Source organism: Nerophis ophidion, linkage group LG06 (genome assembly GCF_033978795.1).
Source record: "Nerophis ophidion isolate RoL-2023_Sa linkage group LG06, RoL_Noph_v1.0, whole genome shotgun sequence".
NCBI classification, from domain to species: Eukaryota; Metazoa; Chordata; class Actinopteri; order Syngnathiformes; family Syngnathidae; genus Nerophis; species Nerophis ophidion.
In genome coordinates this window covers 4587661-4612357 of record NC_084616.1, presented here as the reverse complement: position 1 = coordinate 4612357, position 24697 = coordinate 4587661, and the positions used below count along the sequence as shown (strand labels likewise).

At 41.0% G+C, this 24697-nt stretch overlaps 1 protein-coding gene across 1 annotated transcript in view; it reads right to left on the bottom strand.

The window, feature by feature from the left end:
* Positions 1-24697, bottom strand: part of LOC133553990 (neural-cadherin-like) — a 129079-nt gene that overhangs the window by 22929 nt on the left and 81453 nt on the right. Inside the window, exons 21-28 of the mRNA XM_061902315.1 lie at positions 20204-20412; positions 16848-16975; positions 10182-10309; positions 9974-10100; positions 8181-8361; positions 7394-7560; positions 6469-6733; positions 481-664 (exon numbers count right to left, since the gene is read on the bottom strand). Of these exons, the coding sequence (XP_061758299.1) occupies positions 481-664; positions 6469-6733; positions 7394-7560; positions 8181-8361; positions 9974-10100; positions 10182-10309; positions 16848-16975; positions 20204-20412 (1389 nt within the window). The remainder of the gene's footprint in view (positions 1-480; positions 665-6468; positions 6734-7393; positions 7561-8180; positions 8362-9973; positions 10101-10181; positions 10310-16847; positions 16976-20203; positions 20413-24697) is intronic.

Below are 24697 nucleotides of genomic sequence, written 5' to 3'. Positions count from 1 at the left end.
TACCTGCACTCGTGCACCTGCCACAGGTCCTTTATGGATGTTTTTATGGTTCCTACCTGCACTCGTGCACCTGCCACAGGTCCTTTATGGATGTTTTTATGGTTCCTACCTGCACTCGTGCACCTGCCACAGGTCCTTTATGGATGTTTTTATGGTTCCTACCTGCACTCGTGCACCTGCCTCAGGTCCTTTATGGATGTTTTTATGGTTCCTACCTGCACTCGTGCACCTGCCTCAGGTCCTTTATGGATGTTTTTATGGTTCCTACCTGCACTCGTGCACCTGCCTCAGGTCCTTTATGGATGTTTTTATGGTTCCTACCTGCACTCGTGCACCTGCCACAGGTCCTTTATGGATGTTTTTATGGTTCCTACCTGCACTCGTGCACCTGCCTCAGGTCCTTTATGGATGTTTTTATGGTTCCTACCTGCACTCGTGCACCTGCCACAGGTCCTTTATGGATGTTTTTATGGTTCCTACCTGCACTCGTGCACCTGCCACAGGTCCACGCAGGTAAAGGGGGGGCTGCATTGGTTGTTCCTGCAGGAGTCGGAGCGACAACCCGGGGTGATGCCTTGCACGCTGACCAGGGACACGCCCTCCTGGGTCTGCTGGAGCTCCAGGGGCAAGTGGAGACCGTTTAGACGCACGTCTCTCAGGCAGCCTGCACACAAACACCACACCTTATCATAGCACGTCTCTCAGGCAGCCTGCACACCAGACACCACACCTTATCATAGCACGTCTCTCAGGCAGCCTGCACACCAGACACCACACCTTATCATAGCACGTCTCTCAGGCAGCCTGCACACCAGACACCACACCTTATCATAGCACGTCTCTCAGGCAGCCTGCACACCAGACACCACACCTTATCATAGCACGTCTCTCAGGCAGCCTGCACGCCAAACACCACACCTTATCATAGCACGTCTCTCAGGCAGCCTGCACGCCAAACACCACACCTTATCATAGCACGTCTCTCAGGCAGCCTGCACGCCAAACACCACACCTTATCATAGCACGTCTCTCAGGCAGCCTGCACACCAGACACCACACCTTATCATAGCACGTCTCTCAGGCAGCCTGCACACCAGACACCACACCTTATCATAGCACGTCTCTCAGGCAGCCTGCACACCAGACACCACACCTTATCATAGCACGTCTCTCAGGCAGCCTGCACACCAGACACCACACCTTATCATAGCACGTCTCTCAGGCAGCCTGCACGCCAAACACCACACCTTATCATAGCACGTCTCTCAGGCAGCCTGCACGCCAAACACCACACCTTATCATAGCACGTCTCTCAGGCAGCCTGCACGCCAAACACCACACCTTATCATAGCACGTCTCTCAGGCAGCCTGCACACCAGACACCACACCTTATCATAGCACGTCTCTCAGGCAGCCTGCACGCCAGACACCACACCTTATCATAGCACGTCTCTCAGGCAGCCTGCACGCCAAACACCACACCTTATCATAGCACGTCTCTCAGGCAGCCTGCACGCCAAACACCACACCTTATCATAGCACGTCTCTCAGGCAGCCTGCACGCCAAACACCACACCTTATCATAGCACGTCTCTCAGGCAGCCTGCACGCCAAACACCACACCTTATCATAGCACGTCTCTCAGGCAGCCTGCACGCCAAACACCACACCTTATCATAGCACGTCTCTCAGGCAGCCTGCACGCCAAACACCACACCTTATCATAGCACGTCTCTCAGGCAGCCTGCACACCAAACACCACACCTTATCATAGCACGTCTCTCAGGCAGCCTGCACACCAAACACCACACCTTATCATAGCACGTCTCTCAGGCAGCCTGCACACCAAACACCACACCTTATCATAGCACGTCTTTCAGGCAGCCCGCACACCAAACACCACACCTTATCATAGCACGTCTCTCAGGCAGCCCGCGCGCCAAACACCACACCTTATCATAGCACGTCTCTCAGGCAGCCTGCACGCCAAACACCACACCTTATCATAGCACGTCTCTCAGGCAGCCTGCACGCCAAACACCACACCTTATCATAGCACGTCTCTCAGGCAGCCCGCACGCCAAACACCACACCTTATCATAGCACGTCTCTCAGGCAGCCTGCACACCAAACATGAACACCACACCTTATCATAGCACAATTATTATAATGCATGAATGAATGATTATAGAGAGAAGTACATTCATGTGTTCACTAAAAGTTCAGAAGGATGAGTGTGATGAGATGTAAACAAACATGATGAGATGTAAACAAACATGATGAGATGTAAACAAACATGATGAGATGTAAACAAACATGCTGAGATGTAAACAAACATGATGAGATGTAAACAAACATGATGAGATGTAAACAAACATGCTGAGATGTAAACAAACATGATGAGATGTAAACAAACATGATGAGATGTAAACAAACATGATGAGATGTAAACAAACATGATTATCTTGGCTGTAGCGAGCGGCCCTCAGAACGCAGCTCCGTTTTAAACAGACCCCTTTTTAGGCCCCTCGACCTGCCGCTTCTCTTGTTGCCCCCCCTGCCCTGTGTGGGGAGGTGATCATCCAGGGAGAGTGTGGAGGAGGAGGAGCTCCTGGGTGCATTCTTCACATTAAAGGTTCATTGTCCACATGAAATATGTGGAATAAAAAAGTGTCAAAGTAAAATATGATGATTAAAAAGTGTCTAAGTGAAGTATGAAGAATAAAAAGTGTCAAAGTGAAATGTGAGGAATAAAAAGTGTTAAAGTAAAATATGATGATTAAAAAGTGTCTAAGTGAAGTATGAAGAATAAAAAGTGTCAAAGTGAAACATGAGGGGAAAAAAGTGTTTTAGTGAAGTATAAGGAATAAAAATTGTCAACATGAAATATGTGGAATAAAACATGTCAAAGTGAAGTATGAGGAATAAAAGGTGTCAACATGAAATACGTGGAATAAACATGTCCAAGTGAAGTATGAGGAATAAAAAGTGTCAAAGTGAAATATGAGGAATAAAAAGTGTCAAGGTGAATTACAAGGAATAAAAAGTGTCAAAGGGAAATACAAGGGATAAAAAGTGTTTAAGTGAAATACGAGGAATAAAACGTGTCAAACTGAAATATGAGGAAGAAAAAGTGTCAAAGTGAAATACGAAGAATACAAAATGTCAAAGTGAAAATATCTGGAATTAAAAGTGTCAAAGTGAAGTATGAGGAATAAAAAGTGTCAAATGAAATACAAAGAATAAAAAGGGTCAAAGTGAAGTATGTGGAATAAAAAGGGTCCAAGTGAAGTATGAGGATTAAAAAGTGTCAAAGTCAAATATGAGGGAATTAAAAAGTATCAAAGTGAATTATGTGGAATAAAAAGTGTCAAAGTGAAATATGAGGAATAAAAAGTGTCAAAGTGAAATTCGAGGAATAAAACGTGTGAAAGTGAAACATGAGGAATAAAAAGTGTCGAAGTGAACTATGAGAAATAGGAAGTGTCAAAGTGAAATCCATCCATCCATTTTCGACCGCTTGGCCCTTTAATGTCAAATGAAATATGAGGAAGAAAAAGTGTCAAAACTGAGATCCATCCATCCATTTCCTATCTCTTGTCCCTTTAGTGTCAAATGAAATATGAGGAATAAGAAGTGTCTAATGAAATATGAGGAATAAAAAGTTTCAAATGAAATATGAGGAATAACAAGTGTCAAAGTGAAATATGTGGAAAAACAAGTGTCAAAGTGAAATATGAGGAATTAAAAGTGTCAAAGTGAAATACGAGGAATAAAAAGTGTCAAAGTGAACTATGAGAAATAAGAAGTGTCAAAGTGAAATCCATCCATCCATTTCTACCATTGGTCCCTTTAGTGTCAAATGAAATATGAGGAATAAGAAGTGTCAAATGAAATATGAGGAATAAAAAGTTTCAAATGAAATTTTAAGAATAAAAAGTGTCAAAGTGAAATATGTGAAATAACAAGTGTCAAAGTGAAATATGAGGAATTAAAATGTCAAAGTGAAATACGAGGAATAAAAATTGTCAAAGTGAAATAGAAGATTAAAAAATGTCAGTGAAATTCGAGGAAAAAAGTGTCAAAGTGAAATATGAGGAATTAAAAATTGTCAAAGTGAAATCCAAAGTGTAAAAAAGGCAAAGTGAAATATGAGGAATAAAACCTGTCAAAGTGAAATATAAGGAATAAAAAGTGTCAAAATTAAAAAAGAGGAATAAAAAGGGTCAACGTGAAGTATGTGGAATAAAAAGTGACAAAGTGAAATACGAGGAATACAAAATGTCAAAGTGAAAATATCTGGAATAAAAAGTGTCAAAGTGAAGTATGAGGAATAAAAAGTGTCAAATGAAATACGAAGAATAAAAAAGGTCAAAGTGAAATATGTGGAATAAAATGTGTCCAATTGAAATATGAGGATTAAAAAGTGTCAAAGTGAAATATGAGGGAATAAAAAGTATCAAAGTGAATTATGTAAAAAAAAAAAGTGTCAAAGTGAAATATGGGGAATAAAAAGTGTCAAAGTGAAATTCGAGGAATATAACGTGTGAAAGTGAAATATGAGGAATAAAAAGTGTCGATGTGAAATATGAGGAATAAAAAGTGTCAAAGTGAACTATGAGAAATAGGAAGTGTCAAAGTGAAATCCATCCATCCATTTTCGACCGCTTGGCCCTTTAATGTCAAATGAAATATGAGGAATAAGAAGTGTCAAAGTTAAATATGAGGAATTAAAAGTGTCAAAGGGAAATACGAGGAATAAAAAGTTTCAAAGTGAAATATGTGGAATAACAAGTGTCAAAGTGAAATATGAGGAATTAAAAGTGTCAAAGGGAAATCCGAGGAATAAAAAGTGTAAACATGAAATCCGAGGAATAAAAAGTGTCAAAGTGAACTATGAGAAATGCCAAAGTGAAATCCATCCATCCATTTTTCGACCGCTTGGCCCTTTAATGTCAGATGAAATATGAGGAATAAAAAGTGTCAAAGTGAAATATGAAGAATAAAAACTGTCGAAGTGAAATATGAAGAATAAAAACTGTCGAAGTGAAATATGACTGATAAAAAGTGTCAAAGTAAAATACAAGGAATAAAAAGTGTCAAAGTGAAATATGTGGAATAACAAGTATCAAAGTGAAGTTATTAAAGTAAAGTATGAGGAATAAAAAGTGTCAAAGTAAAGTATGTGGAATAAAAAGTGTCAAAGTGAAATTTGAGGAATAAAAAGTGTCAAAGTAAAATCCATCCATCCATTTCCTACCACTTGTCCCTATAGTGTCAAATGAAATATGAGGAATAAGAAGTGTCAAATGAAATATGAGGAATAAAAAGTTTAAAATGTAATATGAGGAATAAAATTTGTCAAAGTAAAATATGAGGAATTAAAAGTGTCAACGTGAAATACGAGGAATAAAAAGTGTAAAAGTGAGATCCGAGGAATAAAAAGTGTGAAATGAAATATATGGAATAAAAAGTGTCAAAGTGAAATATGAGGAATACAGAGTGTCAAATGAAATTAGAGGAATAAAAAGTGTCAAAGTGAAATATGTGGAATAACAAGTGTCAAAGTGAAATATGAGGAATTAAAAGTGTTAAAGTGAAATACGTGGAATAAAAAGTGTAAAAGTGAAATCTGAAGAATAAAAAGTGTCAAAAAGAAATATGAGGAATAAAAAGTGTTAAAGTGAAATACGAGGAATAAAAAGTGTAAAAGTGAAATCCGACGAATAAAAAGTGTCAACGTGAAATATGAGGAATAAAAAGTGTCAACATGGAATTTGAGAAATAACAAGTGTCAACGTGAAATATGAGAAATAACAAGTGTCAACGTGAAATATGAGGAATAAAAAGTGTCAAAGTGAAATATGAGGAGTAAAAAGTGTCGAAGTGAAATTTGAGGGATGAAAAGTGTCAAAATTAATATGAGGAATTAAAAGTGTCAACGTGAAATATGAGGAATAAAAAGTGTCAAAGTGAAATATGAGGAGTAAAAAGTGTCGAAGTGAAATTTGAGGGATGAAAAGTGTCAAAATTAATATGAGGAATTAAAAGTGTCAAAGTGAAATAAAAGGAATAAAAGGTGTAAAAGTGAAATCCGAGGAATAAAAAGTGTCAACGTGAATTATGAGGAATAAAAAGTGACAACATGAAATATGAGGAATAACAAGTTTCAACGTGAAATATGAGGAATAAAAAGTGTCAAAGTGAAATATGAGGAATAAAAGTGTCAAAGTGAAATATGAGGAATAAAAAGTGTCAAAGTGAAATTTGAGGGATAAAAAGTGTCAAAGCGAACTATGTGGAATAAAAAGTGTCAAAATCAAATATGAGAAATAAAAAGTGTCAAAGTGAAATATGAGGAATAAAAAATAGTCAAAGTGAAATATGTGGAATAAAAAGTGTCAAAGTGAAGTATTGTAGAGAAAATGTCAACATTGGAGTAAAAAGTCCAAAACAGTTTTTACTCGCCCTGGAAGCTCCTGTTGGACGTGGGCGGGAAAGCGTTGGCCACCATCACCAGCGTGGGGTCGATGACGATTTCCCGGCTCCGCCCCCGCGACCCCGTGACCTCCCTCGGCCCGCCGCCGCCATCCAGCCGCAAGGTCATCTCGTTGTCATAGCGATCCAGGGAGACCTGGTGCCATTCACCGTTGTCCAGGCGATACGTGGGCAGCGTCACGTTGTAGTCGCCATCGCCCAGGTTGTACAAGACGCTCAGCAGGCCCTGGCGAATCTGAGGGCAGGAAAAGTACACACGTTTCTTTACCTTGCGAGAAGAACAACAAGAAGAAGGAGAAAAAAGAAGAAGAAGAAAAAGAAGAAGAAGAAGAATCGTTGTCATGAGATTGGTAATAAAAGTTAAAAATAACCTCAGACTTTGTGGAGACGACAACAACTTTCATTTCTTTTCAGGGAAAAAAACGTATTTTCAAGTTGTGGCTATGATAGTACATTAGGACAGGTGAAGTATGTCACATTATAGAGTACTTTATGAACTATTACTATTGTGAAATATATCAATATAACAAAAAGGTGTACTCTATGAAGTATTAGTATGTACATTGGGACAGGTGAAATATGTCCACAGTAGGAAGAAGGAGTATTCTATGTAGTATTAGTATAGTGACATACATCATGCAATACTCTATGAAGTATCAGTATAGTGAAGTATGTCACTGTAGTACTCTATGAAGTATTAGTATAGTGACATACATCATGCAATACTCTATGAAGTATCAGTATAGTGAAGTATGTCACTGTAGTACTCTATGAAGTATTAGTATAGTGAAATACATCAAAATAACAATAAGGAGTACTCTATGAAGTATTATGATGTACATTGGGACAAGTGAAATATGCCCAGAGTAGGAAGAAGTATTTAAAGAAGTATTACCTCCAGTGTCAAATACTCAATCTGCAGCCTGGCTGTGAGGCTGACAAGGGTGCTGCTGTGTTTGCGGGTTCGGACCATGATCTGCACCGCTGTCCTGCGGGCCGGCAGAGGTGCAGCCAGCTGGTAGTGCACATGTGCGTCTGCATCCACAGAATATTCTGGAAGCTCTGCAGGAAAACACAAACACAAAGTAAACACTAAATACATCATATATATATATATATATATATATATATAAAATACTTCTCAAACGCGGGATCGAACCCAGGGCCTTCGTATTGTGAGGTAGACGCACTAACCCCTCTCAACCGTGCTGCCCATATAATTGTTATAATTAATCTTATTATCATTATCATTTATTATTATTATGAGCATTATTATTGCTATTATTATTATTCTTGTTATCAACAGTTATTATTGTCATTACTATATTTTTGTTGATATTTCTAGTATTATTGTTATGATTATTATTATTAATATTGTTCTTATTTTCATCCATCCATTTTCTACCGCTTATTCCCTCATTGTTTTATTAATATGATTATTGTTATGATCATTTTGTACTAATATTGTTGTAATATTTTATTGTTATTAATATTTGAATATCATAATAGTGTTATTAATATTATTATTGTAACTGTTTATTTTTACTATTAACATTATTATAGTTATTATTATTTGTATTGTTGTCATTATTATTGTTATAGTGATGGTGTTTATGATTGTATTTATTATTAGCACAGGAGTTGTGTGTCTATTAGTGTGAGAAGAAGACTTGGCACCTCACCGTCCTCACAGACGTGCCCAGAGTAGCCTGGCACACACTGGCAGCTGAAGGAGACCCCGTCGCCATGGCAACGCCCTCCCCGCCCACATGGAGGCGGAGCCACCTCGCTGCAGCTGCTGTCCGCGCTCACGCACCCACCGGAACTTGACCGCTGCTCCGCCGGGGAACTCAGGTCGTACATCTGACCCCGGGGGGGGGGGGGGGATGTAGGACGCAGGAGGTGAGGATGTAGGATATAGGAGGTGAGGATGTGAGGATGTAGGATGTAGGAGGTGAGGATGTAGGACGTGAGGATGTAGGATATAGGAGGTGAGGATGTAGGATGTAGGAGGTGAGGATGTAGGATGTAGGAGGTGAGGATGTAGGACGTGAGGATGTAGGAGGTGAGGATGTAGGATATAGGAGGTAAGGATGTAGGAGGTGAGGATGTAGGACGTGAGGATGTAGGAGGTGAGGATGTAGGAGGTGAGGATGTAGGAGGTGAGGATGTAGGAGGTGAGGATGTAGGATATAGGAGGTAAGGATGTAGGAGGTGAGGATGTAGGAGGTGAGGATGTAGGAGGTGAGGATGTAGGACGTGAGGATGTAGGAGGTGAGGATGTAGGATGTAGGAGGTGAGGATGTAGGAGGTGAGGATGTAGGACGTGAGGATGTAGGAGGTGAGGATGTAGGAGGTGAGGATGTAGGAGGTGAGGATGTAGGATATAGGAGGTAAGGATGTAGGAGGTGAGGATGTAGGAGGTGAGGATGTAGGAGGTGAGGATGTAGGACGTGAGGATGTAGGAGGTGAGGATGTAGGAGGTGAGGATGTAGGAGGTGAGGATGTAGGATATAGGAGGTAAGGATGTAGGAGGTGAGGATGTAGGAGGTGAGGATGTAGGAGGTGAGGATGTAGGACGTGAGGATGTAGGACGTGAGGATGTAGGAGGTGAGGATGTAGGAGGTGAGGATGTAGGATATAGGAGGTAAGGATGTAGGAGGTGAGGATGTAGGAGGTGAGGATGTAGGAGGTGAGGATGTAGGACGTGAGGATGTAGGAGGTGAGGATGTAGGATATAGGAGGTGAGGATGTAGGAGGTGAGGATGTAGGATATAGGAGGTGAGGATGTAGGATATAGGAGGTGAAGTCAGCACATGACAAAGTGAAAGCAAAACATTAGCATCATAGTTACAACATGTTAGCATACGATGCTAAGAGTGATTTATTCTTCTAACTTTTCAAAAAGATGTCATGTCAGCATTTCAGTGATAGAACTCTTCTTCCTGACACACGTTGCCATGGCAACACAGACTGAGATGTTTACGAAATAATGTTGCCTTCCTTTAAACTAACTCCAAACTTTTTCTCTTTCCACCTCAACCAAATAAACTCAACTAAGATAAGATAAGACAAGACTGGTTAAGAAACACTAAAATAAAATAAAATGAGATCAAATAAACTAAGCTGAACTAAGCTAAACTAAAATAAGATAAGTTAAACTATGCTGAACTAAAATAAATGTAACTAAACTGAATTAAACTAAACTATAATATATCAATTAATATTATATAATAAGATAAGACAAGCTAATAAAATAAACTAAGATAAAATAAGCTAAACTCAATGAAAGTAAACCAAAGTTAGGAAAGACCAAAGATCTGTGAAAGAAGTGCAGGACAAGACTGTGGACCCGCACACGACTGGAATGTACCACTACACCTGAAGGCAACACTTCCTGTGTGTGTGTGTGTGTGTGTGTGTGGGTGTGTGTGTGTGTGTGTGTGTGTGTGTGTGTGTGTGTGTGTGTGCGTACCTTGCTGTCCACAATGAAGTCACGTATACATCCAGTGAAATGTTTGTGTTGGAGTTGAGGATAGAGGTAAGGAATGTCCTGGTTGACGCCCCCTAACTGTAGGACTGGACTACTGCTGGTCACATGACTGCGGGGACATCATCAACATGTTACATCATAATTAAAACATGTGTTAAGTAACAACAGAGCAGTGGTGCATGCTGGGTACCTGTCAGTGTTGGGGGAGGAGCCTATCACCTCACATGACGAATAATCTTCTGTGGTCAGCCAGCTTCCGACACCCTCCGTCTCCGTGACGACGGCCCCCGCACAACGATCCAATGTCAGGCGCACTTCCTGAACACACAACATCAACACACAACACACACACACCATCAACACACAAAGCACAACATCAACACAACACACACACGATCAACACAACACAACACACATCCCACACACACCATGAAAAATGACATTTGTCCTCGCTCCCTAGATGAAGACATGATTCTTCAATATAATCAATAAGTTTAAACATGGTGAAAAATGTCATTCTTCCTCGCTCCCTAGATGGATACTTGATATTTTAGTATAATCAATAAGTTGAAATGAGGTGAACAATTACATTTGTCCTCGTTCCCTAAATGGAACTTTGATTCTTCAATATAATCAATGGGTTTAAACATGGTGAAATATGACATTTGTCCTCGCTCCCTAGATGGATACTTAATTCTTCAGTGTAATCAACAAGTTGAAACGAGGTGAAAAATTACATTTGTCCTCGTTCCCTAGATGGAGACTTGAGTCTTCAATATAATCTTTAAGTTGAAACATGGGGAAAAATTAAAATTGTCCTCGCTCCCTAGATGAAGACTTGATTCTTCAATATAATCAATAAGTTCAAACATGGTGAAAAATGACATTTGTCCTCGCTCCCTAGATGGAGACTTGATTCTTCAATATAATCAGTAAGTTGAAACATGGTGAAAAATGACATTTGTCCTTGCTCCCTATATGAGCTCTTGTTTCTTCAATATAATCAATAAGTTGAAATATGGTTGAACATGACATTTGTCCTCGGTCCCTAAATGGAGACTTGATTTTTCAATATAATCAGTGAGTTGAAACATGGTGAAAAATGTCATTTGTCCTCGCTCCCTAGATGAAGACTTGATTCTTCAATATAATCAGTAAGTTGAAACATGGTGAAAAATGACATTTGTCCTCGCTCCCTAGATGAAGACTTGATTCTTCAATATAATCAGTAAGTTGAAACATGGTGAAAAATGACATTTGTCCTCGCTCCCTAGATGGAGACTTGATTCTTCAATATAATCAATAAGTTGAAACATGGTGAAAAATGACATTTGTCCTCGCTCCCTAGATGAAGACTTGATTCTTCAATATAATCAGTAAGTTGAAACATGGTGAAAAATGACATTTGTCCTCGCTCCCTAGATGGAGACTTGATTCTTCAATATAATCAGTAAGTTGAAACGAGGTGAAAATTTACATTTGTCGTCGTTCCCTAGATGGAGACTTAATTCTTCAATATAATCGTTAAATTGAATCATGGTGAAACATGGCATTTGTCCACGCTCCCTTGATGGGAACTTGATTCTTCAATATAATCTGTAAGTTTAAACATGGTGAAACCTGTAATTCTTCCTCGCTCCCTAGATGGATACTTGATAATTTAGTATAATCAATAAGTTGAAATGAGGTGAACAATTACATTTGTCCTCGTTCCCTAAATGGAACTTTGATTCTTCAATATAATCAATGGGTTTAAACATGGTGAAATATGACATTTGTCCTCGCTCCCTAGATGGACACTTAATTCTTCAGTGTAATCAACAAGTTGAAACGAGGTGAAAAATTACATTTGTCCTCGTTCCCTGGATGGAGACTTGAGTCTTCAATATAATCTTTAAATTGAAACATGGTGAAAAATGACATTTGTCCTCACTCCCTATATGAACTCTTGTTTCTTCAATATAATCAATAAGTTGAAACACAGTGAAAAATGACATTTGTCCTCGCTCCCTAGATGGAGACTTGATTCTTCAATATAATCAGTAAGTTGAAACATGGTGAAAAATGACATTTGTCCTCGCTCCCTAGATGGAGACTTGATTCTTCAATATAATCAATAAGTTGAAACATGGTGAAAAATGACATTTGTCCTCGCTCCCTAGATGAAGACTTGATTCTTCAATATAATCAGTAAGTTGAAACATGGTGAAAAATGACATTTGTCCTCGCTCCCTAGATGGAGACTTGATTCTTCAATATAATCAATAAGTTGGAACGAGGTGAAAATTTACATTTGTCTTCGTTCCCTAGATGGAGACTTAATTCTTCAATATAATCGTTAAATTGAATCATGGTGAAACATGGCATTTGTCCACGCTCCCTTGATGGGAACTTGATTCTTCAATATAATCTGTAAGTTCAAACATGGTGAAACCTGTAATTCTTCCTCGCTCCCTAGATGGATACTTGATAATTTAGTATAATCAATAAATTGAAATGAGGTGAACAATTACATTTGTCCTCGTTCCCTAAATGGAACTTTGATTCTTCAATATAATCAATGGGTTTAAACATGGTGAAATATGACATTTGTCCTCGCTCCCTAGATGGACACTTAATTCTTCAGTGTAATCAACAAGTTGAAACGAGGTGAAAAATTACATTTGTCCTCGTTCCCTGGATGGAGATTTTAGTCTTTAATATAATCTTTAAGTTGAAACATGGTGAAAAATGACATTTGTCCTCGCTCCCTAGATGGAGACTTGATTCTTCAATATAATCAATAAGTTGAAACACGGTGAAAAATGACATTTGTCCTCGCTCCCTAGATGGAGACTTGATTCTTCAATATAATCAGTAAGTTGAAACATGGTGAAAAATGACATTTGTCCTCGCTCCCTAGATGAACTCTTGTTTCTGCAATATAATCAATAAGTTGAAATATGGTTAAACATGACATTTGTCCTCGCTCCCTTGATGGGAACTTGATTCTTCAATATAATCTGTAAGTTTAAACATGGTGAAAAATGTAATTCTTCCTCGTTCCCTAGATGGAGACTTGATAATTTAGTATAATCAATAAGTTGACATGAGGTGAACAATTACATTTGTCCTCGTTCCCTAAATGGAACTTTGATTCTTCAATATAATCAATGGGTTTAAACATGGTGAAATATGACATTTGTCCTCGCTCCCTAGATGGACACTTAATTCTTCAGTGTAATCAACAAGTTGAAACGAGGTGAAAAATTACATTTGTCCTCGTTCCCTAGATGGAGACTTGAGTCTTCAATATAATCTTTAAGTTGAAACATGGTGAAAAATTAAAATTGTCCTCGCTCCCTAGATGAAGACTTGATTCTTCAATATAATCAGTAAGTTGAAACATGGTGAAAAATGACATTTGTCCTCGCTCCCTAGATGGAGACTTGATTTTTCAATATAATCAGTGAGTTTAAACATGGTGAAAAATGTCATTTGTCCTCGCTCCCTAGATGAAGACTTGATTCTTCAATATAATCAGTAAGTTGAAACATGGTGAAAAATGACATTTGTCCTCGCTCCCTAGATGGAGACTTGATTTTTCAATATAATCAGTGAGTTGAAACATGGTGAAAAGTGTCATTTGTCCTCGCTCCCTAGATGGAGACTTGATTCTTCAATATAATCAATAAGTTGAAACGAGGTGAAAATTTACATTTGTCGTCGTTCCCTTGATGGAGACTTGAGTCTTCAATATAATCTTTAGGTTGAAACATGGTGAAAACTTTCATTTGTCCCCACTCCCTGGATGGAGACTTAATTCTTCAATATAATCGTTAAATTGAATCATGGTGAAACATGGCATTTGTCCTCGCTCCCTTGATGGGAACTTGATTCTTCAATATAATCTGTAAATTTAAAAATGGTGAAAAATGCAATTATTCCTCGCTCCCTAGATGGATACTTGATAATTTAGTATAATCAATAAGTTGAAATGAGGTGAACAATTACATTTGTCCTCGTTCCCTAAATGGAACTTTGATTCTTCAATATAATCAATAGGTTTAAACATGGTGAAATATGACATTTGTCCTCGCTCCCTAGATGGACACTTAATTCTTCAGTGTAATCAACAAGTTGAAACGAGGTGAAAAATTACATTTGTCCTCGTTCCCTGGATGGAGATTTTAGTCTTTAATATAATCTTTAAGTTGAAACATGGTGAAAAATTAAAATTGTCCTCGCTCCCTAGATGAAAACTTGATTCTTCAATATAATCAGTAAGTTGAAACATGGTGAAAAATGACATTTGTCCTCGCTCCCTAGATGGACACTTGATTCTTCACTGGACTCAATAAGTTGAAACATGGTGAAAAATTGCATTTGTCCTCACTCCCTAGATGAAGACTTGATTCTTTAATATAATCAGTAAGTTCAAACATGGTGAAAAATGTAATTTGTCCTCGCTCCCTAGATGGACACTTGATTCTCCAGTATAATCAATAAGTTGAAACGAGGTGAAACATGACATTTGTCCTCGCTCCCTAGGAGGAGACTTGATTCTTCATTACAATCAGTAAGTTGAAACATGGTGCAATATGACATTTGTCCTCGCTCCCTAGATGGAGACTTAATTCTTCAATATAATCTTTAAGTTGAAACATGGTGAAAAATGAAAATTGTCCTCACTCCCTGGATAAAGACTTAATTCTTCAGTATAATCAATAAGTTGAAGCGTAATGAAAAATGTCATTTGTCGTCGCTCCCTAGATGGAGACCTGATTTTTTAGTATAATCAATAGGTTTAAACATGGTGAAAAATGTAATTCTTCCTCGCTCCCTAGATGAAAACTTGATTCTTCAGTATTATCAATAAGTTCAAACATGGTGAAACATTTAATTTGTCCTCACTCCCTAGATGGACACAAGGTGAAAAATGACATTTATCCTCATTTCTTAGAGGGATACTTGATTCTTCAATATAATTATTAAGTTGAAACATGGTGAAAAATATAATTTGTCCTCGCTCCCTAGATGGAGACTTGATTTTTTTAATATAATCAATAAGTTGAAACATGGTGAAAAATGACATGTGTCCTCACTCCCTAGATAAAGACTTGATTTTTCAATATAATCAATAAGTTTAAACATGGTGAAAAATGAAAATTGTCCTCGCTCCCTAGATGGAGACTTGATTTGTCAGTATAATCAATAAGTGTAAACATGGTGAAAAATGACATTTGTCCTCACTCCCTATATGGAGACTTGATTTTTCAATATAATCAATAGGTTTAAACATGGTGAAAATTGAGATTTGTCCTCGCTCCCTAGATGGACACTTAATTCTCTAGTATAATCAATAAGTTGAAATGAGGTGAAAAATGATATTTTTCCTCGCTCCTTACATGGACACTTGATCCTTCAATATAATTATTAAATTGAAACATGGTGAAAAATGACATTCGTCCTCGCTCCCTAAATGAAGACTTGATTCTTCAGTATAATCAGTAGGTTTAAACATGGTGAAAAAATGACATTTGTCCTTGCTCCCTAAATGAAGACTTGATTTTTCAGTACAATCAATAAGTTTAAACATGGTGAAAAATGTCATTTGTCCTCGCTCCCTAGATGGAGACTTGATTTTTCAATATAATCAATAAGTTGAAACATGGTGAAACATGACATTTGTCCTCACTCCCTAGATGGAGACTTGATTCTGCAATACAATCAAAAAGTTGAAAGATGGTGAAAAATGACATTTGTTCTCGCTCCCTAGATGGGGACTTGGGTCTTCAATATAATCTTTAAATTGAAACATGGTGAAAAATGAAAATTGTCCTTGCTCCCTAGACGGATGGAGACTTGATTCTTCAGTATAATCAGTAGGTTTAAACATGGTGAAAATTGAGATTTGTCCTCGCTCCCTAGATGGACACTTGATTCTCTAGTATAATCAATAAGTTGAAATGAGGTGAAAAATGATATTTGTCCTCGTTCCTTAGATGAAGACTTGATTTTTCAATATAATTATTAAATTGAGGTGGCGACTTGTCCAGGGTGTACCCCGCCTTCCGCCCGATTGTAGCTGAGATAGGCGCCAGCGCACCCCCGCGACCCCGAAAGGGAATAAGCGGTAGAAAATGGATGGATGGATGGATGGTGAAAAATGACATTTGTCCTCGCTCCCTAAATGGACACTTGATTCTTCAGTATAATCAGTAGGTTTGAACATGGTGAAAATTGAGATTTGTCCTCGCTCCCTAGATGGACACATAATTCACTAGTATAATCAATAAGTTGAAATGAGGTGAAAAATGAGATTTGTCCTCGCTCCCTAAATGGACACTTGATTCTTCAGTATAATCAGTAGGTTTAAACATGGTGAAAATTGAGATTTGTCCTCGCTCCCTAGATGGACACATAATTCTCTAGTATAATCAATAAGTTGAAATGAGGTGAAACATGAAAATTGTCCTCGCTCTCTAGATGAAGACTTAATTCGTCAGTATAATCAATAAGTTGAAACAAGGTGAAACATGTAATTTGTCCTCGCTCCCTAGATGGAGACTCGATTCTGCAATATAATCAATAAGTTGAAACAAGGTGGAAAATGCCGTTTGTCCTCGCTCCCTAGATGGAGATCAGGTGGAACATGTTAATGATATGCAAATGAGCACATTTGCATAAACAACATAGTAAAGGTTAACAGGAAGAAGAAGTTGACCAAACATCAGACATGAATCCACCTGCTGCCTGTCGCCATGGCAACCAGGTGTCCAGCAATGTGTTGCAGTGATGGAGGATCATGACCTGTCTTGTCCTCTCCACCAATCAGGCCAGGTGTCAGCAAGCTGCACAGGTGTCTGTCTCTCACCTGGCTGTTGCTGCGCACATCAAGTCGGTGCCAGCGCCTGTCCGCCACCTTGACGTTGCTAGGCAACTGCAGCACCACCGTGCCCGAGCCTCGCTTGACTTTCAGTGTTGGCGTTCCCTCCACGATCTCTGCGGGCGAGAGAGGACTATTCACTTGAACAATGGTTGTTAGCGTGTACTAAAACTGCTGCAAACAATGGTTGTTAGCGTGTACTAAAACTGCTGCAAACTTCAAAGATGATCTACTAGACTTGTGAGCACAGAGCATTGAGGCTGATTGGTGAGCAGAAGAATTACACTCTGACACGCCCACATTACTCACAAGATTACACTCTGACACGCCCACATTACTCACAAGATTACACTCTGACACGCCCATATTGCTCACAAGATTACACTCTGACACGCCCACATTACTCACAAGATTACACTCTGACACGCCCACATTGCTCACAAGATTACACTCTGACACGCCCACATTACTCACAAGATTACACTCTGACACGCCCACATTGCTCACAAGATTACACTCTGACACGCCCACATTACTCACAAGATTACACTCTGACACGCCCACATTACTCACAAGATTACACTCTGACACGCCCACATTACTCACAAGATTACACTCTGACACGCCCACATTGCTCACAAGATTACACTCTGACACGCCCACATTACTCACAAGATTACACTCTGACACGCCCACATTGCTCACAAGATTACACTCTGACACGCCCACATTACTCACAAGATTACACTCTGACACGCCCACATTGCTCACAAGATTACACTCTGACACGCCCACATTGCTCACAAGATTACACTCTGACACGCCCACATTACTCACAAGATTACACTCTGACACGCCCACATTACTCACAAGATTACACTCTGACACGCCCACATTACTCACAAGATTACACTCTGACACGCCCACATTGCTCACAAGATTACACTCTGACACGCCCACATTACTCACAAGATTACACTCTGACACGCCCACATTGCTCACAAGATTACACTCTGACACGCCCACATTACTCACAAGATTACACTCTGACACGCCCACATTGCTCACAAGATTACACTCTGACATGCCCACATTACTCACAAGATTACACTCTGACACGCCCACATTACTCACAAGATTACACTCTGACACGCCCACATTACTCACAAGATTACACTCTGACACGCCCACATTGCTCACAAGATTACACTCTGACACGCCCACATTACTCACAAGATTACACTCTGACACGCCCACATTGCTCACAAGATTACACTCTGACACGCCCACATTACTCACAAGATTACACTCTGACACGCCCACATTACTCACAAGATTACACTCTGACACGCCCACATTACTCACAAGATTACACTCTGACACGCCCACATTGCTCACAAGATTACACTCTGACACGCCCACATTACTCACAAGATTACACTCTGACACGCCCACATTGCTCACAAGATTACACTCTGACACGCCCACATTACTCACAAGATTACACTCTGACACGCCCACATTGCTCACAAGATTACACTCTGACATGCCCACATTACTCACAAGATTACACTCTGACACGCCCACATTACTCACAAGATTACACTCTGACACGCCCACATTACTCACAAGATTACACTCTGACACGCCCACATTGCTCACAAGATTACACTCTGACACGCCCACATTACTCACAAGATTACACTCTGACACGCCCACATTGCTCACAAGATTACACTCTGACACGCCCACATTACTCACAAGATTACACTCTGACACGCCCACATTGCTCACAAGATTACACTCTGACACGCCCACATTACTCACAAGATTACACTCTGACACGCCCACATTGCTCAAAAGATTACACTCTGACACGCCCACATTACTCACAAGATTACACTCTGACACGCCCACATTGCTCACAAGATTACACTCTGACACGCCCACATTACTCACAAGATTACACTCTGACACGCCCACATTGCTCACAAGATTACACTCTGACACGCCCACATTACTCACAAGATTACACTCTGACACGCCCACATTACTCACAAGATTACACTCTGACACGCCCACATTGCTCACAAGATTACACTCTGACACGCCCACATTACTCACAAGATTACACTCTGACACGCCCACATTACTCACAAGATTACACTCTGACACGCCCACATTGCTCACAAGATTACACTCTGACACGCCCACATTACTCACAAGATTACACTCTGACACGCCCACATTACTCACAAGATTACACTCTGACACGCCCACATTGCTCACAAGATTACACTCTGACACGCCCACATTACTCACAAGATTACACTCTGACACGCCCACATTACTCACAAGATTACACTCTGACACGCCCACATTACTCACAAGATTACACTCTGACACGCCCACATTGCTCACAAGATTACACTCTGACACGCCCACATTACTCACAAGATTACACTCTGACACGCCCACATTGCTCAAAAGATTACACTCTGACACGCCCACATTACTCACAAGATTACACTCTGACACGCCCACATTGCTCACAAGATTACACTCTGACACGCCCACATTACTCACAAGATTACACTCTGACACGCCCACATTGCTCACAAGATTACACTCTGACACGCCCACATTACTCACAAGATTACACTCTGACACGCCCACATTACTCACAAGATTACACTCTGACACGCCCACATTGCTCACAAGATTACACTCTGACACGCCCACATTACTCACAAGATTACACTCTGACACGCCCACATTACTCACAAGATTACACTCTGACACGCCCACATTGCTCACAAGATTACACTCTGACACGCCCACATTACTCACAAGATTACACTCTGACACGCCCACATTACTCACAAGATTACACTCTGACACGCCCACATTGCTCACAAGATTACACTCTGACACGCCCACATTACTCACAAGATTACACTCTGACACGCCCACATTACTCACAAGATTACACTCTGACACGCCCACATTACTCACAAGATTACACTCTGACACGCCCACATTGCTCACAAGATTACACTCTGACACGCCCACATTACTCACAAGATGCAAATAACACGATTCAGCACACGCAGTGTGATCTATCAACACTCATCCTCACTATTTATGTGTTATTTAGCTCGCGTGAGGACTTGCAAAGTGATATGTACGTGCACACACACACACACACACACACACACACACACACACACACACACACACACACACACACACACACACACACACACACACACACACACACACACACACACACACACACACACACACACACACACACACACACACACACACACACACACACACACCTAGGGCCATGAAGTCCTGGTGGTCCCAGGCCTGTGCCAAAGGTCCGCTGTAGAACAAGAGTCCATCAGGTTCCTTGGTGATGAAGTCCAGCGAGATGTGGCTGTCGAAGCAAGGCATCATGGGAGGGAACCAGGCATAGCCGTTGCCATGGAAACTGTGCTTGTTCTGCTGGCACTCGGGACCCTGGAACTGGGCCGGACACTGGCACCTGGCAAGGCGAGAACAGGGGCTAAAACCTTAGGTACAAACTAATTCCTGATTGACTTCATTTCACGCCCCTTGTTTTATCTCGATGAAGAAAAATGTTTCATTAAAAGCACAACACCACTGGAGAACATACACAACATGTTCATAGGTGACATGAGTAAAACCACAACACCACTGGAGAACATACACAACATGTTCATAGGTGACATGAGTAAAACCACAACACCACTGGAGAACATACACAACATGTTCATAGGTGACATGAGTAAAACCACAACACCACTGGAGAACATACACAACATGTTCATAGGTGACATGAGTAAAACCACAACACCACTGGAGAACATACACAACATGTTCATAGGTGACATGAGTAAAACCACAACACCACTGGAGAACATACACAACATGTTCATAGGTGACATGAGTAAAACCACAACACCACTGGAGAACATACACAACATGTTCATAGGTGACATGAGTAAAACCACAACACCACTGGAGAACATACACAACATGTTCATAGGTGACATGAGTAAAACCACAACACCACTGGAGAACATACACAACATGTTCATAGGTGACATGAGTAAAACCACAACACCACTGGAGAACATACACAACATGTTCATAGGTGACATGAGTAAAACCACAACACCACTGGAGAACATACACAACATGTTCATAGGTGACATGAGTAAAACCACAACACCACTGGAGAACATACACAACATGTTCATAGGTGACATGAGTAAAACCACAACACCACTGGAGAACATACACAACATGTTCATAGGTGACATGAGTAAAACCACAACACCACTGGAGAACATACACAACATGTTCATAGGTGACATGAGTAAAAGCACAACACCCCTGGAGAACATACACAACATGTTCATAGGTGACATGAGTAAAACCACAACACCACTGGAGAACATACACAACATGTTCATAGGTGACATGAGTAAAACCACAACACCACTGGAGAACATACACAACATGTTCATAGGTGACATGAGTATGTACCCAGTCAATTGGCCCAGTTTTTGTTTATTTGTGAATAGCGTCAACATATGTGGGGGTTGTATGACATATGTGGGGGGTTATATGACATATGTGGGGGGTTGTATGACATATGTGGGGGGTTGTATGACATATGTGGGGGGTTGTATGACATATGTGGGGGTTGTATGACATATGTGGGGGGTTGTATGACATATGTGGGGGTTGTATGACATATGTGGGGGTTGTATGACATATGTGGGGGGTTGTATGACATATGTGGGGGTTGTATGACATATGTGGGGGTTGTATGACATATGTGGGGGGTTGTATGACATATGTGGGGGGTTGTATGACATATGTGGGGGGTTGTATGACATATGTGGGGGTTGTATGACATATGTGGGGGTTGTATGACATATGTGGGGGGTTGTATGACATATGTGGGGGTTGTATGACATATGTGGGGGTTGTATGACATATGTGGGGGTTGTATGACATATGTGGGGGGTTGTATGACATATGTGGGGGTTGTATGACATATGTGGGGGGTTGTATGACATATGTGGGGGGTTGTATGACATATGTGGGGGTTGTATGACATATGTGGGGGGTTGTATGACATATGTGGGGGTTGTATGACATATGTGGGGGGTTGTATGACATATGTGGGGGTTGTATGACATATGTGGGGGGTTGTATGACATATGTGGGGGGTTGGTCTGGTATTACGCGTGAGAGGAATTGAGGCTGCTGGCCTTGCAGCAGACCCATAATAATAATAAGTGGTGACATCATCTTTTCTTCTTCATGTTTCTGTCTTTCATGCTCTCCTTTCCACTTCCTATCTCTCTTTTTTACTTTCACTTTTCTTTTCAGGCTCGTCTGGTTTTCCCGCCCACGCAACTTTCCTCCAACTCTTCCTGTCTATTTTCTCCCGCGGTGGGACTGCTGACTCGTCTGCTTGCCGTCACGCTGAATATGTCTTCTGGAAACTTCTTTCCCTCTTCCCTTCTTCTTCTTCTCCTTTTTCTTCTTCCTACCTTAGCCTTTCCTTTTTCTTCCCTTCATCTTTCCTTCTCCTCTTTATTCCTCTCTTCTCTTTTTCTTCTCCCCTTTGGCGTCTTTCCATCATATTTCCTCATGTGTCTTCCTTTGTTGGTCTTCTAGAAGCAGCAAAGTGTTGACCACAACAAACCTTCCCCAGGTAATAAACTTCCTGCTTATGACTGCCGTGTGTTTACTTTTGTAATCGGGAGGTCAACAACTGAATGCTCCTAAACAAGTAAACAAATGCAGAAACAAACAAACCTCACAAAACTGCACTTCAACAAATATTCAAGTGCAGTAGTTCCCCAAATGTAAAAAATGTGTCGGGCATTTTGTTTTGTTGTCTTTTATGTTGCTGGTTGGTTGCAATTGTCTGGCAAGAAGAATTACTTTCCACATGATCTTCATTACTTTCATCCAAGTACTTCTGACGAGCCAGGGGAACAACATTGTCGTGTTGTTAAATGTGTGTGATGTTGTGTCTCCGCTGTCCCTAATCAAGTGAGCAAAGCAAGCTCTTATTTGTCCCACATTTCAGTCTTTCAGGCCCGCTATGCAAATGAGCTTCTGCTTGCAAACTATTGCTTTGGCTCAACTCCCAAATGATCAATTAAAGCACAATTTGAAAAGCAACAAACACAAAGTCAGAGCAGGCGGCCAGAACGTTTGGCAGGGATCAGGACTTCCTGTGCAGGGACCCATACACATGGACTTGTGAGGTGGACTATGTGCAGAGACCCATACACATGGACTTGTGAGGTGGACTATGTGCAGAGACCCATACACATGGACTTGTGAGGTGGACTATGTGCAGAGACCAATACACATGGACTTGTGAGGTGGACTATGTGCAGAGACCCATACACATGGACTTGTGAGGTGGACTATGTGCAGAGACCCATACACATGGACTTGTGAGGTGGACTATGTGCAGAGACCCATACACATGGACTTGTGAGGTGGACTATGTGCAGAGACCCATACACATGGACTTGTGAGGTGGACTATGTGCAGAGACCCATACACATGGACTTGTGAGGTGGACTATGTGCAGAGACCAATACACATGGACTTGTGAGGTGGACTATGTGCAGAGACCCATACACATGGACTTGTGAGGTGGACTATGTGCAGAGACCCATACACATGGACTTGTGAGGTGGACTATGTGTAGAGACCCATACACATGGACTTGTGAGGTGGACTATGTGCAGAGACCCATACACATGGACTTGTGAGGTGGACTATGTGCAGAGACCCATACACATGGACTTGTGAGGTGGACTATGTGCAGAGACCCATACACATGGACTTGTGAGGTGGACTATGTGCAGAGACCCATACACATGGACTTGTGAGGTGGACTATGTGCAGAGACCCATACACATGGACTTGTGAGGTGGACTATGTGCAGAGACCCATACACATGGACTTGTGAGGTGGACTATGTGCAGAGACCCATACACATGGACTTGTGAGGTGGACTATGTGTAGAGACCCATACACATGGACTTGTGAGGTGGACTATGTGCAGAGACCCATACACATGGACTTGTGAGGTGGACTATGTGCAGAGACCCATACACATGGACTTGTGAGGTGGACTATGTGCAGAGACCCATACACATGGACTTGTGAGGTGGACTATGTGCAGAGACCCATACACATGGACTTGTGAGGTGGACTATGTGCAGAGACCCATACACATGGACTTGTGAGGTGGACTATGTGCAGAGACCCATACACATGGACTTGTGAGGTGGACTATGTGCAGAGACCCATACACATGGACTTGTGAGGTGGACTATGTGTAGAGACCCATACACATGGACTTGTGAGGTGGACTATGTGCAGAGACCCATACACATGGACTTGTGAGGTGGACTATGTGCAGAGACCCATACACATGGACTTGTGAGGTGGACTATGTGCAGAGACCCATACACATGGACTTGTGAGGTGGACTATGTGCAGAGACCCATACACATGGACTTGTGAGGTGGACTATGTGCAGAGACCCATACACATGGACTTGTGAGGTGGACTATGTGCAGAGACCCATACACATGGACTTGTGAGGTGGACTATGTGTAGAGACCCATACACATGGACTTGTGAGGTGGACTATGTGCAGAGACCCATACACATGGACTTGTGAGGTGGACTATGTGCAGAGACCCATACACATGGACTTGTGAGGTGGACTATGTGCAGAGACCCATACACATGGA